This window comes from Ahaetulla prasina, chromosome 6 (assembly GCF_028640845.1).
Source record: "Ahaetulla prasina isolate Xishuangbanna chromosome 6, ASM2864084v1, whole genome shotgun sequence".
In the NCBI taxonomy this organism is placed as follows: Eukaryota; Metazoa; Chordata; class Lepidosauria; order Squamata; family Colubridae; genus Ahaetulla; species Ahaetulla prasina.
Window position 1 is genome coordinate 8,036,166 of NC_080544.1, and position 17,814 is coordinate 8,053,979.

General features: G+C 35.3%; 1 protein-coding gene across 1 annotated transcript in view; it reads right to left on the reverse strand.

Moving 5' to 3' along the window:
• TM9SF3 (transmembrane 9 superfamily member 3) overlaps nt 1-17,814 on the reverse strand; it is a 54,152-nt gene that overhangs the window by 19,669 nt on the left and 16,669 nt on the right. Inside the window, exons 3-5 of the mRNA XM_058188246.1 lie at nt 14,273-14,395; nt 11,478-11,638; nt 9,126-9,203 (exon numbers count right to left, since the gene is read on the reverse strand). Of these exons, the coding sequence (XP_058044229.1) occupies nt 9,126-9,203; nt 11,478-11,638; nt 14,273-14,395 (362 nt within the window). The remainder of the gene's footprint in view (nt 1-9,125; nt 9,204-11,477; nt 11,639-14,272; nt 14,396-17,814) is intronic.

The following is a 17,814-nucleotide window of genomic DNA, read 5'->3' on the forward strand; positions in this document are numbered from 1 at the left end:
GAGGAAATATTGAAAGAACAATTAAAACTTTCTGAAGATAGGCAAAAGAGATGATGGAGAATTTTAATGCAAAAATAAGAGAAGATATTCTTATGGCAGTTCAAGGACTGAGTAAAAAATTGAAGGATTGGAAGTGGAAATGCAACAGATCTCTCAGTCAAATAAGTATTTAGAAGATGAAATGAAAGGTGTTCAGAAAAAAGTGGATCAAAATGAAGATCAGGTTGTGATATTACAATATAAACTTATGGAAGGAGCTCTTAGAATTCGTGGTATGCGAGAAGAGCGTGGAAGACTTAAGAAAAATTATATCAGAAGCATTGGCTGAATTTATTGAAGCGGACCCCAAGAGGTAGCTTACCAAATTGATAAAATATATAGAGTTAATTCTTGGATTGCAAGACAGAGAAAGCTTCCTCGGGACATTGTGGTTTATTTTGTGAAAAGGACTATGAGAAATCAAATTCTGCAAGTTTCATATCAGACAACTTTAAAAATTGGAGAACAGGAGTTGAAGGTGTTGAAGAGATTCCTTCAAAGATGTTAAGAGACAGGAAGCAATTTGCTTTTTTTACACAAGAACTTAAAAAACATCAGATTCAATTCAGATGGGAGGTGCCAGTTGGACTGACACTATTCTATCAAGGAAGGAGATATAGAATTGACACGGTTTTAAAGGCAAAGGATTTTCTTTCTACAGTTTTGAAAGTCGAAATAGAAGTGATAGAAAAACTTCAAGAGACTCAAGAAGGCGTGGTGACCCAAGAGCCTTTATTGCTGCCAGTATTAGAGGAACCACAAGAGCAAAGGGTGACAAGAGGAGCCCTTAAGCGTAAAGAAGAGCAACAGTCTCAAAGTAAAAGTCAGGATCCCATTATGGAAGCTGTGGGAGGAGCTAGACGGAAGATACCGGAGGAGGAGCTTCCGTTGTCTGCTTCAAAGCTTCAGGAGGCCAGTAATGGCAAATAGAATCTTGTCATGGAATGTTAATGGCTTGAATTCAGCTCAGAAAAGAAGGAAAATATTTCACTACTTGAAACAATTAAAAATGATGTGATTTGTTTGCAAGAGACACATATAAAATTATCAGACCAAAAATATTTAGTTAATTCAAAATTGGGTAACCATTTTGTTGCATCAGCTTTGGAAAAGAAGCATGGAATTGTTGTATATATCAGGAAGGATATACCAGCTAAGCTAATTGAGGCAGATATTCAAGGAAGATTTATTGCTATTGAACTGGTGATAGAAACAAAAAGGACTCTCTTGCTTGGTATATATGCACCCAACCAGCAACAAGAAAAATTTTACAAAATGTTACATGAGAGGTTGACCCTCTGGGATTATAGTTCGTTTATTTTATTAGGAGACTGGAATGGAGTAATTGATACAAGAAGGATAAGAGAACTTCCTCCAAGAAGATACCTATACATGCAAAATTACCAAAATCTTTTTGAAATGATGGAAGACTTTGAGTTTAGAGATATATGGAGGTTACGGAATCCAGATGAGAGAGATTTTACTTTTTTCTGATAGGCATCAATCTTTTCACGCATTGATTTTATTTTAATTTCTAATGACTTGCTTTCTAGGGTGAAGAAAGCGAAGATATTTTCGAGGTGTTTAACTGACCATAGCCCAGTATGGATGGAATTATTACAAGGGAAAAAGGTGGTAGAACATGGAGGTTGAATGAAAATCTGTTTAGATATGAGGATAATGTAACTTATTGTAAGAAACAGTTAAAAGAATTTTTTGATTTTAATATGTACAAAGGGTCACCTATAGGAACTGTGTGGGAAGCGAGCAAAGCGTTTATTAGAGGATATTGATTTATTTGGACAACAGGCAAAGGAATAATAAACAAAGGCAGCGTAGATATTTGGAAGAAGAAATTCAAAGGAAGCAACAGTTATTAATTCAAAACCCACAAGATCATAAACTTAAAGAGGCTATAAAAATATTACAGAGTCAATTTAATATGTTAATGGCAGACCAGGTGGCAACGAATATACAATATGCTAAACATAATACTTTTGTAATGCAAATAAACCTGGGAGATGGTTGGCATATAATTTAAGGAAGAAACAGAAAGCACGTGTCATACAAAAATAGAATATAAAGGTAAAGAGACATATCAACAGGATAAAATTAAAAGGCATTCTCAGAATTTTATACTGCACTATATGCAAAAGACAAAATATTGGATAGGGACATTTATGATTATTTGAAAGATTATAAGGTGAATATTCTAACATTAGAACAGAGGAGGAGCTGAACCGCCGATAGCTACTGGAGAAATAGTGGAGGCAATTAAACAATTAAAATGGGAAAACCCTGGTACAGATGGTCTTACAGCAACTTATTATAAAAAACACAGGATGAAATATTAGGCCCACTTAAAGAATTATTTAATCAGATACAATTAGGGTGGGAATACCCCGTCATGGAAAACATCTTTTATTTCACTGATACCAAAGAGGAGCAAGACTGCTCTAAACCTGGTAACTATAGGCCGATTTCACTTTTAAATAATGATTATAAGATTTTGTAAAAATAATAGCAAATAGATTAATGTTAGTTTTACAACAAAGAATTCATACTGATCAATCTGGTTTTATAAAAGGGAGGCAGATGAGGAATAATGTTAGACAGATTATTAATATATTGGAATATTTGGAAAGAAGAATACTTCAGCGGCACTTATTTTTTGGATGCAGAGAAAGCCTTTGATCGATTGCATTGGGATTTTTATTTAAATTAATAGAAAATGCAATTTGGAGACTGTTTTATTAGAATAATTAAAGCGATTTATGGAGAGCAAACAGCACAGATTATAGTAAATGGTAGTTTGACAGAAGTTATTAAGATTGCGAAAGGAACAAGACAGGGATGTCCCTTATCACCATTATTGTTTGTTTTGACTCTGGAACCATTATTAGATAAAATACGAGAATTAATGAAAATAGAGGAATTAAGATTAGACAATATGAGTACAAAGTTAGAGCTTTTGCAGATGATGTAGTGGTTACGTTAATGAATCCTATAAATTCAAGTAGATTTTGTTGGAAGTAATTGATAAATATGGAAAGGTATCAGGATTTAAAATAAATCAGAAAAAACAAAAGTGATAATTAAAATATGTCTATACAACAGAAACAAAAACTAGAGGAAATGACAGGATTTGAGGTAGTAAAAAAGGTTAAATATTTAGGGGTCTATATTAGCTCATCGAACAAGAAACTTTATAAGAATAATTATGACTTGCTATGGCAAAAAGTTCAGAATGATATGAATGGCTGGAAGAAATTGCAGTTATCCCTATTGGGAAGGATTGCGGCTATTAAAATGAATGTGTTACCTAGATTTTGTTTCTGTTCCAGATGATACCTATAATTAAAAAGGATAAAAATTTGGAAGATTGGCAGAGTGGGATTAATAAATTTATATGGCAGGGTAAAAGGCGAGGTTAAAATGAAAATAATACAGGATTCACGGGAAAGAGGTGGTTTAAGAATGCCTAATTTTAAACTATATTATGAAGCAGTAACCTCTCAGTAATAAGTGACTGGTTTAACTTAACAGAGGAAAGAATTTTGAATATAGAAGGTTATGACTTGTTATATGGATGGCATGCGTACTTATTTTATGGAAAAAAGTGGATAGGGCTTTTAAGAATCATGTGTTGAGAAGTGCTCTTTATGGTCTGGAATAAATATTCCTATAAATTAGATTATAAGATTCCTATATGGGCGAGCCCTAGACATGCAATAGAGAATATAAATATAGAACAGAAACAGGAAATGATTACATATAAAGAACTTTTGTATGCTGAAGGAGGTAGATTGCAATTAAAATCATTACAGGTATTAAATGAAGAAGGAGGAATTATACTTGGTTTCAATATGGGCAAATAAGTGCTAGATGGAAAGAAGATCAAAAATTGGTATAATGCAAAGGAGGAAAATTTAATAAAAGCAAATTAGAAATCAGACCCAGGAGCATATAAAGAGATTGTATAATGTGTTGCTTGAAATAGATTCGGAAAAGGATTTGGTAAAGGATTGTATGATAAAATGGGCACAGAATATTCAGGAACCAATAATGTTGGAAACATGGGAGAAAATTTGGGTTAGAAATGTTAAGTTTACACAAGCACAGAATTTAAGGAAAATTTTTATAAGATGTTTTATAGATGGCATTTAGATCCCAAAAAATTATCATGTATGTATCCTAATATCCAAGCGAAATGTTGGAGGTGTGATTGTGATGATGCTACATATTTTCATATTTGGTGGACTTGCAAGAAAATTAAGGTCTTTTGGATAAGAATTTGGTGGATTATTCAAAATGTACTGAAGAAGAAGATAAAGTTCCTGCCACAATTTTTCCTTTTGGGAATTATAATGGATTGTACAGGGATTGAGACTAAATTGATTTTGAACTTAATAACAGCAGCAAGACTGTTGATTGGACAATACTGGAAGAAAGAAGAGATACCTACAATAGAAGAATGGATATTGAAAGTTATTAATTTGGCTGAGATGGCTAAAATCTCAGCGTTTTAAAAGACAATACGCAGGAAAGATATTTAATTGAATGGAAAAATGGATTGATTATCTACAAAACAGATATCAGATTAAGAAATATCAGATTGCCTTTGAATAATTAGAAAGTTATTTTATGTAATGGGGAGGGGGTTGGGAGACGAAAAGCTTTGGATGTGGTTATTTGGATTGGACTTTACCTTGTGATTGACCCGGGAAGCCGGGGGTGCGGGAGGGAGGGGGGTGTTTTGTTTTGTTTTTTTTTTTGGGAGGGAGGGGGAAAAAAGGGGGAAAATGTTTTTGTTTTTTTTAAAACTCTTTCAATAAAAAAAAAAAAAAAAAAAAAAAAAAAAAAGATATTTGCTACAAACAATCACAGAGACCATACTGTGAAAGAATTGTTGGGTCTAAAAATTAAAGATGGACTATTACTTGACTAGGAGAATTTTGTTAAATGAAGCTTTGTTATATCCTTTATAAATCTTAAATATTAATAGGGCTCAACTGCAAGATTGAAAGATATAAAATAAAGGTGAATGTTAGTTCCTTTATAGTTTAACCTCCATATTAATTCCTTCACTGAACAACCTACAGGCCAGTATCTCTACTCACCTAAAATGTGGACAAATAACAAGCAATTTTACAATATGAGGGTAATCTGATCCTGGACGGACGTATCAGCATCACAACTCTTACTATCTGGGACATTTTATTCAACATTGAGATCAGAAAATGACAGGCCTAAAAGTACTAATTGTACATTGATGGATTGAAATTGAACACATTTTGAAGATATTTTGGAGGTATTTTTCACAGTATTGGGTCCTTCAAATAGCATGCCACATTTGTAACCAAAAGCACCCAATACAATATTGAAATAATTTTGGGCTTTTTTCTTCTCTTTGAAGGTTTAATCCAGTAGGCATGAAGCTTTTGAAGCTAAAGATATAATGCAAATCTTTATACTTTTAGAATTAGTCTAAATGGAATTTTCCACATTTCTAACTGTTTTTTATTTGGCTTTTCAAAATAAGAGTTGATGAATAAGTTTGGTTGGTTGGTTGATAGATGGTTTATAATAATAATATCAGAGTTGGAAAGGATCTTGGAGGTCTTCTAGTCCAACCCCCTGCAGGAAACCCTACACCATTTCAGACAAATGGCTAGCCAACATTTTCTTAAAAATTTCCAGTATTGGAGCATTCACAACTTCTGCAGGTAAGTTGTTCCACTTATTGATTGTTCTAACTGTCAGGAAATTCCTCCTTAGTTCTAGGATGCTTCTCTCCTTGATTAGTTTCCACCAGGGGTGAAATCTAAAAATTTTCCCTACCGGTTCTGTGGGTGTGGCTTAATTGGTGGGCGTGGCTTGGTGGTCAGATGACTGGGTGGACGTGGCCAATAACAATAAATAATAAAAATAATAAATAAAGTATACAAAACAATAAGAGGTACCAAAAACCAACTTTCACACTTTACACACACACAATACAACACAACTGATTCACACACAATGTAAAAGCAGCTGCACTTCACCCAGAATGGCCCCTGCAAAAAGCAGGAACCTCACACTTTTACACTTTACACACACACAACACAACTGACACACACACACACACACACACACACACACACACACACACACACACAAACAATGCCACATACAGCTTTGTGAGATTTTGTGTGTTTGTGTAGTTAGAGTGAAACACTACAGAAACACACCAAATCTCAGAAAGCTGCACAAATATTTTATTTTATTATTTTTATTTATTTATTTTAGATCAGGGGCTCCAACCTTAGTAACTCAGTTTGTGGACTTCAACTCCCAGAGTTCCTCATTCAGCAAAGCAGGAAGTCAAAGCAAGCTTTTTTTTTTCTTCAGTAGCTGAAGAAAAGCATGGCTTTGTCAGCCCGAAATGAGCAATAATTATAGGTAAGGGAGGAGGGGGAATTGGCTGGGCATGGGTGGGGGCTCTTGTAAGTGAGGGCTTTTAAAAAGTGAGTTTAAAAGCCTTTGAGGATCAGGAAACTCCTCTGGGATCGCCAGAGGAGGCTTTTAAATCCTGGTTTTTTTTCCTCCCCCCCCCCCTTCGGCTGAAGAGGATTTTTTAAAAAAAACTTTTAAAGGGTTTTGATGATCTCTGCTCAGCCCTGCGATCATAAGAGGATTTTTTTTTACTTTTAAAGGCATGTTTCGGCTGAAGAAAAACTGCTTTTAAAAGTAAAAAAACCCCAAACCTCTGTTCATGGTGTGGCTCAGCAGTGGCAGGGGGCGGGGCCAGGGATTTTTGCTACCGGTCCTCCGAACCAGCAGCTGCCATCGCTACCTAATTGGGCGAGCCGGTGCGAACTGGGAGCATTTCACCCCTGGTTTCCACCCATTGCTTCTTGTTCTACCGTCAGGTGCTTTGGTGCTTTGCTTATTACTGGCTAACACTAAACTTAAATCTCTCCTGAGTTAGATTGATGGGAATTTAAGAGTTGCCTGGAGTTGCCTTTTGAAAGCTGTCTCCAACTATTACTATGTCTCTAGGGATATTTTTGGCACTACCAGAGCCAATATTAAGTAAATAATAAGTTATACAAAGCAAAAATTAAACATGTCATTGTTTCTAAGTAACTGGAATTTGAACAGATACAGATATACAGGTATGTATGCATGTATGTATGTATGTACGTACGTATGTATGTGTCAGCCGGATCTCCAGCATGGGTTTCTTCAGCGTGCTTGCTATCGGCTGCCATAGTAATGGGGAGGGGGGCCTTGGGATGGGGAAGCTGGAGTAGTCCCATGAGAACTGAAAGGGAGGTTTGCACTCAACCATCCTGAGACTCCAGATGGGAGAAATACCTAAAGATGGACTTTTCCACAACATCATATTGGACGTTGATTGGACTCCAAGTGCTGGACCCTGGGGAGAGGGATTGGGAGTGACCTTCAATCTGTAACATTCGCACGTTTTGAATCAGATGTTGCCTTGCTTTCGTTGCTATCACTTCAAACTTAGTAAAAATACCTCTTCTCTAAATCAATGGAGTTGGGAGTTTCCTTTCTTGAGTTTTGAATGGAGGTACGCCTGACAGTATGTATGTATGTATGTATGTATGTATGTATGCATGCATGCATGTATGTATGTATGTATGTAACCAATTTCTTTGTATCCTGTGGAGAAGAAAAAGCTACTACCACTTGAATGCCAAAAAGTACCTTCCTTTTTAATGGTCTATTGAGGTAAATTCAATTTGAAAATTTGACCTGACATTATTTTATGCTATTTGTTAACCATTTATGTATATGATTTACTAATTGAACAAATAAATTGACACTGACCACCTATTATTCCAGTGTGCACTTTGTATCACTATTTAGTAAATATTTAGCATATTTATATTATCACATTATATATAAATGAACTCTTAGACTCATTTATATGAGGACAGATTAATGAAGATAGACGTGTATGTATGTGTATGTGTATGTGTATAGGTGTGTGTGTGTGTGTGTGTGTGTGTGTGTGTGTAGGTAAGCCTCAACTTTGCCCCATTTTATGATTTTTCTCACCACATCACTGCAGTTCTTAAATTACATAGTAACATGGTTGTTAAATGAACATTGTTTCCCAATTGACTTTGCTTGTAAGAAGGTTGTAAAAGGGAACCAGCTGATTCTAGGACACTGCGACCACCATAAATATGTGTCAGTTGTCAAGTATCCAAATGTAAATCATGTGACAACAGGGATGCTGCAAATCGTAAGTGTGAAAAATGGTCATAAGTTATTTTTTTTCAGTGCTGTTGTAATTTCAAAGGGTCACTAGATGAATACTGAATACACACGCTGTATACTGTATGCTCTCTCTCTCTCTCTCTCTCTCCCTCCCTCCCTCTTTCTACATCAAGAAAAACACAGAGGAAAGAAAATTGGTGTGGACAGGATCAAGATCAAACAAAATGATAGTATCAGAGACATAATACTGACAATGTCAATGTGAGCCAATTTTCAAATTTTCAAATCAGTTATAAAAATGGTTTGAGCCTTACATTTTCGGGCCTAAGCAGTAGTGCAGTTCTTAAGTCGTTATAAAGAATTTTGTAAACTTGAGCTATTTAGCATTTTTTAAAAATCGTATGATGCCCTTATCCTTTTGGAGTGGTGGACATATATTTGGAATATTAGTACATAACGGATAAATTTAAAAAAAAACAGTTGCCAAGACGATTATGGCTTGTCCCAAAATATAATTTACCACTAAACTAACTAGTGAGATTACTTCCCAACATCTTTTCTCATCTACCTTACCTCTGTCTTTGCAGGGGGAGAAAGAAACAAGAGTTCCAAATAAAACATTTGGTTGTAGCCACCCATCGTTTTATACAAATGCTTCTATGGTCTACTTGATACCACCAAACATCTAGGGAAATAAATATTTCATTTCAAGCTGGTACTTTGCAATATGCTAGCTTCCCATTTATTTATTTATTTATTTTTTAAAAAAACCTTGAGCAGCAAGGAAAATATCACTGGGCACTATTTTGAGTCCATAGGTTTCAATGTAATGAAATATAAAAGAAGCATACCCTGTGTTGAAAGAAAGATGGATCAAGATATTTGTCAAATCTGTCTTCAAATTTCACATCTGACTTTTTCCATTTCACCTGGAGAGAAATTACATTTAATAATCTGACACAGTATGTTACAAATCAATAAAATCAATCCAGTTCCAATTCCAGACAATTTTTATAATTAAATTAAGCAAATATAATGTTCTACAAGAGATCTTTGTCTAACAACTACTCATCCAATGTAATGAAATCTGACAATGAACTTGGAAGACAGGGCTAGGGGGAAATGCTGCCTAGGGATTTATTAGATAAAACGGGAGGAGCTCACAAGTGAACAATTGTAAGTTGAGGACTACCTGTAATGCTCAGAGAAAGAAACTTAGAAAGGATCTAACCCAGTGGTGAAATCTGAACCATTTTACTACTGGTTTGCTGGCTGCGCATGCGCGCTGCGCATCAAATGCGCGCTGTGCGTGTGTATGCACAATACACACCACACACCAAATGCAAGGTGCACACGTGCAGTGCACACCAAAAGGAGGCATGAGGTAAATAGAACAGTGCGTGCGGGGGGGGGGGGATATGATCAGCTATGGCACGCAATCTTTTTTTTTTACTTTTAAAAGCATTTTTTAAAACCTATTTGCCCAAATAGCACAGCTGAGCTGTGCGATCATCAGAACCTTTTTTTTACCTTTTAAAAGCATTTTTTACAACCTATTTACCCAAATAGGTTGTAAAAAAATTCTTTTAAAAGTAAAAAAAAAAAGTCTCTGACGATCAAGCAGCTCAGCTGTGATCAAACTTTTTAAAAGCATTTTTACTACCGGTTCCGAAGAACCGATAGTAAAAAAAAATGCTAAAAAAGTAAAAAAAAAGTTCCAACGATCTCGCGTCGCTCACCTGATCGTCGAAAGGTTTTTGTTTTTTTTTACATTTTTTACTACTGGTTTGGTGAACCAGTAGTCTTTTTAACTACCGATTGGGCAAACCGGACCGAACCGGGAGCATTTCACCCCTGATCTAACCCGACTGATAGTAAAAAGAGACAGCTGGAGATCTGTGCTTTCAGATTTACAAGATTATGTTAATAATCTTTATAGTATTTACTTTACATTAGTTCATCTTATAATGTTTCCTGTCTAGTCTACTTGGAAGGCTGACATTCAGTGACTTTCAAATTTGCCACAATGTTGAACAAGTATTAGTTATTACTCGTCGTCACTATTCTAGCCATTACAGCTCACCAGAGGTAACATAACATGATCCAGACACTCCCCCATTGACCTGGATGTCCAACCACTGCATGGTTACATGGTTGTATTTTCTTTTTTTTACGTTACTGCCAGTTTCCCAAAAGTCAAAGTCAGAGGGAAGCAGGCAGGAAATTGGGAGTATGATCACAAGATCCTCACTTAATGACCCATAGAGTGCTTGCCTAGCAACAGTAACCAAGATCTCCCAGAACTGCCATCACTAACAGCATAGGCATGTGATGTCACATTTTATAAATTTTGGTCCCAATTACTATTGTTAATTGAGAACCACCTGTATTGTTGAACCAATCTTATGAGCTGCAAAAAGACAATTCCAAGTGGCATCTTAAATAGGAAAATCTTCTTTTCTACCAGATATATTAAAAGCAGTTTAAGTTTACAATTTTATGTCACCCGCTGTTGAAATACACAGGGAGAAAGGGTCACCCCAAAACAGGAATGCCAACCATATAAGTAGGAATGCTATAGGAGTTATACCATTATCACTGAGACTATTATAAACAGAACTTAAGGAATTTCTGTCAGTGGTAGCCTTAGAAAGAAGCATCATTTAATGGAATTCTTTTTTCTAGATAACCTATAGAAGACCTATACAATTAGTTATGTGGGGTGAGGATATGGCATACAAAATGAACAGTAAATATGTACAATCTTTTTCTATATATAAATATCAGGGTGACCATTTGGCAGAAAGCTTTGATTTCCCCCTCATCCATTTTAATTTTAAATTTTAATTTCCTTTTTACCACATCCCCAATGTCCATGGAAATACCCAATGTATGTGGAACAATGAAGAAAAGAATTGCTGTGATTAGAACAAGCACATTTTGTAACCATTTTAGCTTCTGGTTCGTTTATCGGGAGAGAAGGGAGTTCACTTTAGATTATCCTTTTTGTTGGAATTTGGATAATACTATTCTCGAGGGGGCGGGGAGAGTAAGCATACAATGAACTATGACACATATTGTGATGAAGGCCTGCCATCACGATATAAGGCCAGTACTTGGAAAAAACATGGTTCTGCCAACATCCTATTTCAACAGCTTAACAGCTGTGTAACCATTATTATTTATAAATTCAGATTACTTACAGAGTAAGACATCTGGATTTTAGTGTTGGGTACCAATTTAACTTTTCCTTCGCTTGTCAGATTCACATCTACAATCCTATTTCCATTATAACCTATTTCAAGCTTTTTATATGTCCACAGATAAAAATCTTCACCATTTTCATCTGCTTCACCAACAATACCTGCAGAGGGAGAAAGTGGGGAAAAGGAATTAATTTTCCTGCACTAATTAACCACTGATTAATAGTAGTCTTCATACCAGCCTTGCTAAAGAGGAGAGTGAATACCGATTTCAGAAAATCTCATAGATTTCTGATTCTGAAGGAAGAGTTCACATTTCATAAATAAAACATTAATCCATAATAATATAAATTCTGCATTTTAATTTTGCAATTTATAGTCTATGTTACAGTGTAATTTCCTTAAACTGGTCAAGGGGAGCAACAATGAACTCTGCAAAATACCAACTACTTCTCCATGCAGTTCAAATTCAACGCAGCCTCTTAAGCTTGGGCTTCTGACATTCTACTATATAGGTTCTTCTTAACATATTGATTAAAATATAAATAAACTTAGTTATAAATGAAAACCTGGAAATATAAGATCCATCCTTTTTCTATCCAAATATTAAAACATACAAGAATTAAAGAATTCATTAAAGGGTTAATAGTTACATCAGGAATATTTTCACTTTCCACTTATGACTGTAACTTTGTTGCTGGCAATCCTTATGATTTATATTGATATATTGACCATCAATTGTGTTGTAAGTGTTGTACCTTGATGAAGGTATCTTTTCTTTTATGTACACTGAGAGCATCTGCACCAGAGACAAATTCCTTGTGTGTCCAATCACACTTGGCCAATAAAAAATTCTATTCTATTCTATTCTATTCTATTCTATTCTATTCTATTCTATTCTATTCTATTCTATTTCTTTTATGTACACTGAGAGCACATGCACCAAGACAAATTCCTTGTGTGTCCAATCACACTCGGCCAATAAAAAATTCTATTCTATTCTATTCTATTCTATTCTATTCTATTCTATTCTATTCTATTCTATTTCTTTTATGCACACTGAGAGCATATTCACCAAGACAAATCCCTTGTGTGTCCAATCACACTTGGCCAATAAAATTCTATTCTATTGTCTATTCTATTCTTCCATTCTATTTAGCTGTAAATCAGGCTTCCTGTAAATTAAGAAAATCTATAATTCATGTATCGGATGACTACACAAAGCTATAGCTTTTAAAGCAAACAGTAAGTGCTGTACACTTAAATATCTTCTGTTGGTGACTGCTTTTGTATCCACCTAGCACGCACTGTACCTTGTGGTTGTCCCTGACTCAACACTATTGTCCACCCTGCTACCCTTTTTGGTAAATGGAGTAACTTCAGTTCAGACTGAAGCTGAGAAGAAAGCCAACTTCATTCTCCATATAGCCTTCTCCAAGTGTGTAATAAACAGCCAAAACCCTCAACACTGGGCTTAAGAGAAATGTTGAACATATGCTGAACATCTTGAAACCTCTATTGAAGCTTTAAGCAAAATCCAGAAAAATAGTTGTTCTATGTCCGATGCTGTTGAAATTTGGAAGGAACTGAGTGAGCACTTAAAAACAGAACTACACACTGACAAGCAGAAATTACAAGATTTAAAAAAGTGAATGGGACGAGCACTGACTCCAACTCATTTTCTCACAACATTGTCAATATCCAGTACCAGGGTCAAACTTTAAGTGCTGAAGAAGAGGAATTAGCCATGACATGGGTATCCAGCAATCATCTAGTGCCAACTATAATAAGCTGAGAGGGAAACATTCAAGAAATATGTTTGCTGATGAGGTTTTAAAGAAAATTTCACCAGTGAACTGGTAGAAGTCACTTAAGCACTTGGATTCAGACAGTGTTGAAGTAATGATTTCACTTTTAACTGCAGTGGCATCTTCTTTGAAAGAATATTCTCTTCCTTTGGACTTGTTCACTCTAAACTGAGAAATCATCTCAGGCCAGATAAAGCAGGAAAGCTTGTTTTTCTTTTCCAGATCATGAACAAACAAGAGAACGAAGATGAAAATGAATGAGCTGCAGAAGATCGTGTTTGAAGTTGTTTTTTTTATGTGAACCCAGCTGATATATTCAGTTTAAATTTTGTTTATTTTTTCAAAGATATTTTGTTTATGCACTTCAGTTACTAAACACTGATGTTTAAGCAAATACAAGAATATGTAATATAGTATTATTGTTTCAATTAAATAAAAGAATGAGTTCTCCAACTATGTGATTAACCGATTAACTTAAAATCGGTTCTGATATCGTTGCTTTACTAACCTGACAGATTAGTCTAAAGAGGGAATCTTCATTTTGTTTGCAAATAATATTAAAGATTCTAACCACCAGCAAGAATGAGTCCTTACATTTAAAGAGCACCTGTCATTTCAGATCCATCATGGCAGCGCCTGTTAGCAGGCATCCACCCACCTGCCACCTGCCACGTCCCTCACCTTGTTGCGTCACTGCCGCATCACCAGCCATCCCATTAATTAATGGGACTGTCGGTGAGTCAACAGAGGGTCAGAGAAGGAGGAGCTGCTGGGGGAGAGAGAGGACAGTTGCTCTTTAAAAATTATGATTTAAATTGAGTTGATTTAAATCAAGCCTTATTTAAACCAACTTGATTTAAATCCAATTCACAATTATGACATTTATGTAAACTCAGTCAAATATCATTAAACTATGGTTTGGAATAAACATAGTTGTTTTCAATAGAAAGACTGTAGTTCTGCACATCGTAGGCATATATTTCTTACCCCATATTGGCAAGTCATCAATGTACATCTGATACCAATAGTGATTTTTGATAGCATAAACAAATGCATCTCTTATTTGTTTATCTAAATCTATTTCACAGTAGGTGGTCTGCATCACATCATCTGTAAAAAGTAAAACAACGTGTTAATAGTGCATTTAGACTGTTACATCAATATAATCAAAATAAATTTTACTAATGAATCAGTACACATATACCAATCTGATTCTTCAGAGCAATCTACCAATAGCTGACTCTTATGCTATATTCATGCCAAACATTTATTTCCAATACACACAGAATTTAAGTAATCTAATTTGAAAGGGACAACAGAAGTGTACATTCTAATTATGTGGAAAAATTGTATAGTTAGGATTTTGGGGGGGGGAAACAATTTGCCAAATGCTATGATTTACCAGTGTGAGCCTATGTTCAGTTAAATCCAACCAAAAACATACTATCCATTCTTAAGAGGCTTATTTCAGGCCCTCTGTTGGAATCCATACAACTTGCATTTGGGATCGTCTTCCAGCAAGAGTCTGCATTTATTGACTTAATTCCTTAAACTAAATATTTTGGGAGTTTTTAGCTGCATTGATTTTCATGGAAGATGCAGCTCCTAAATGTCTGGGACTTCAACTCCCAGAATTCCCTAGCCAGCAGGGGAAAACTGGAGAATTTTAGGATCTGAAGTCTACCCATCTTAAAGCTGATAAAATTGAGAAACACTGCTTTAGACAGAGCTCTCCAAAAAGATCACATTCTTTTTCTATGAGGGATTACTTATTTGGTCTGATATACTTAAACTACTATAAAGCTTTCTCTCTACTTCACATTAATGTTCTAAAATTGACAGTACTAGAGCAGGGCTGTGAAACTCCCAGCCCGCGGGAGGATGCGTCACGTGCTGGCCACGCCCATGCCCAGTTTAGTGAAAGGGGGGGAGAAGTCCTGATATGTCATGTGACACGGCCGTGATGACATGAGTTTGACACTTCTGTACTGGAGGGAACAAAGAATACTATCGCCATTTCTACGTGAATATGCTCAAGTGAAATTCAGTAAAGTGAGTCTCTAGCGCAGTCCTTTCTATAAGACTGCATTCCGGCCTTATAACTTCACTTAAAATTAATAGGTCTGATAGAATTATAAATGATTATCAGACCTATTAATCTACCTTTTTATTATTTCTAATGTAAGAGAACGTTAAAAAGAAATTCTGAAAAGGTCATAACTGTACATTTGTCTGATAACTCTCTTAAAAAACAATACAATAGAATAAAATTTGATGTAGAGTAAGAAACCAACAAAAGAAAGTAAAAGTTTGAAAATAGTTCAATAAGGCTGGGAGCTGTTGAAAAGGCAGTTGGATGGTGGTTCAGGATATTGCTGGCTCCTCTATACTAATCCGTAACTGCTAATATTACTATAAGATAGAAGTCTGTCCACAAATCCCACCCAAATCATGAACAACAAATATTCAATAATTCAAGCTATCTGCAGAGAAAAAACATCAAGCACAGAATTCTGAGACAATGGCCTGGATACAGAAGTATCTGGAGACGGAGCCATGCAGACGTCTTATACTTGTTTGTCAGAATGTATAAATCCAGCCACTGAGAAGTTGTAAACTATATTTTATTCTTTATTTTAAAAAACTGATCCAATCCTTTTTTGGAATAAATTTTTATTTTATTCAGAAAATTAAGGTAAAATACAAAAAAAAGGAAAAACATTTTTTATAAAAAACAAAACCAAGATAGACAAAACATTAAAAAAGAAAAAATGTGCATTAAAAATGAAAGACAAAAACACATATATTCTCCCCCCTTGTTGAACTGATATCAGAACAATGTTAATTTCCACAGACACCCCTTGCGAAGCAGGTCCAAAATTTATAAACTTTTACCTCTATATGCAACCAATTTGGCCTGCTTAAATAGCAGATATAAATAAAGTAGTTAACAGGTAAACCAACAGCAAAGTTAAAACTTCAAAGCCCTCTGTTAACAATCTATTATATTTTTCTGGTAGAAAATCTACAACAGCTTATTTACCATAAATCACTACATTCATGATCTCTGATCCATCTGAGATGAAATACCCTAGTTTGATTCTTAATAATAGAACCTCTCAAAATTTTTGTTGAAAACTTTCCCAACAATTGTGTCTTATTCCCTGAAATGATAAACCTCTGTTGTAAATCAATTTTCCCAGTATAGGCCAAGTTGTTTTCCAGTTAGATATAATAAGTCCATTCCATAATCACCATCAATCTTCTTATCCACTGATTCTGTTAACCCCAAATTGTAGAATCCATATTCCCATCAGCCTTCTCTCCAACAAGCCTGCACTTTCCAAACCAAATTCCTTTTCCTTTAAATCTGCCAATAGCAATTTAGATTCTAATCCATCCAGTTGTGAGTTTGGTTCTGTCTGAGATATCTTCTTTAGATTGATTTGTTATTTTATCAATCTTTTACCAGTTTTCCATTTGAGCTTTTAGGATAAAAAAGCATACTTTTTTCAAAGACCTCCAAGAGAGCTTTATCTTTAAATTGGCATATTGTTTGCATTTTTAATATAGTCCTTGGAATTCACACCCAGATTTTATGTATTTATATACATTTCCTTTCAAAAGGAGGGAGGTTAAATATGATGTAATAAACTAGTCACAGAGAAGTTGAGACAATATTTTCCACAATAAAGAAGGATGGAAAACAAAGAAAAATTTCATGAAGCATTAAAAAATTAAGACCAGAGCTTTTTAAAAGTTAAGAAAATGTGAAATCCCCAAGTGAAAATCTGATACAAATGAAAATCCAAACAGGTCACTTTCATTACTCAGAAAAACACTGTCAACTTTCATATGGGGAAAGCTAAAGTAAATTGGAATAGCGGAGTTAAACAGTGAAAAAACATTACATTATTAAAAAACAAGAGAGGGGTTAAAATAAATCAGCTTTCAACCAGCCGATTAACTTTTAAAAGAAAAAAATTGAAACCATGCAGTTAAAATCCAGACATGCTTAAAACTTGAATGTAAGAACCTGCCTCAGCTATCTTCTCAGAAAAGCAAGACTCTTGAAACAAATGATATTTCAAAAGGAAGTTTTACTGAGAGAAGTAATTCAGGGGTGGTATTCACTTACCTTCGCTAAAGTAAAGGTAAAGGTTCCCCTCGCACATACGTGCTAGTCGCTCCTGACTCTAGGGGGCAGTGCTCATCTCCATTTCAAAGGCGAAGAGCCAGCGCTGTCCGAAGATGTTTCTGTGGTCATGTGCCTGGCATGATTAAACGCCAAAAGTGCACAGAATGCCGTTACCTTCCCACCAAAGGTGGTCCCTATTTTTCTACTTGGATTTTTGACGTGGTTTCGAACTGCTAGGTTGGCAGAAGCTGGGACAAGTAACGAGAGCTCACCCCAATATGCGGCACTAGGGATTCGAACCGCTGAACTGTCGACCTTTTGATCAACAAGCTCAGCATCTTAGCCACTAAGCCATTGCGTCCCTACCTTCGCTACTGGTTTGCAAATGTGA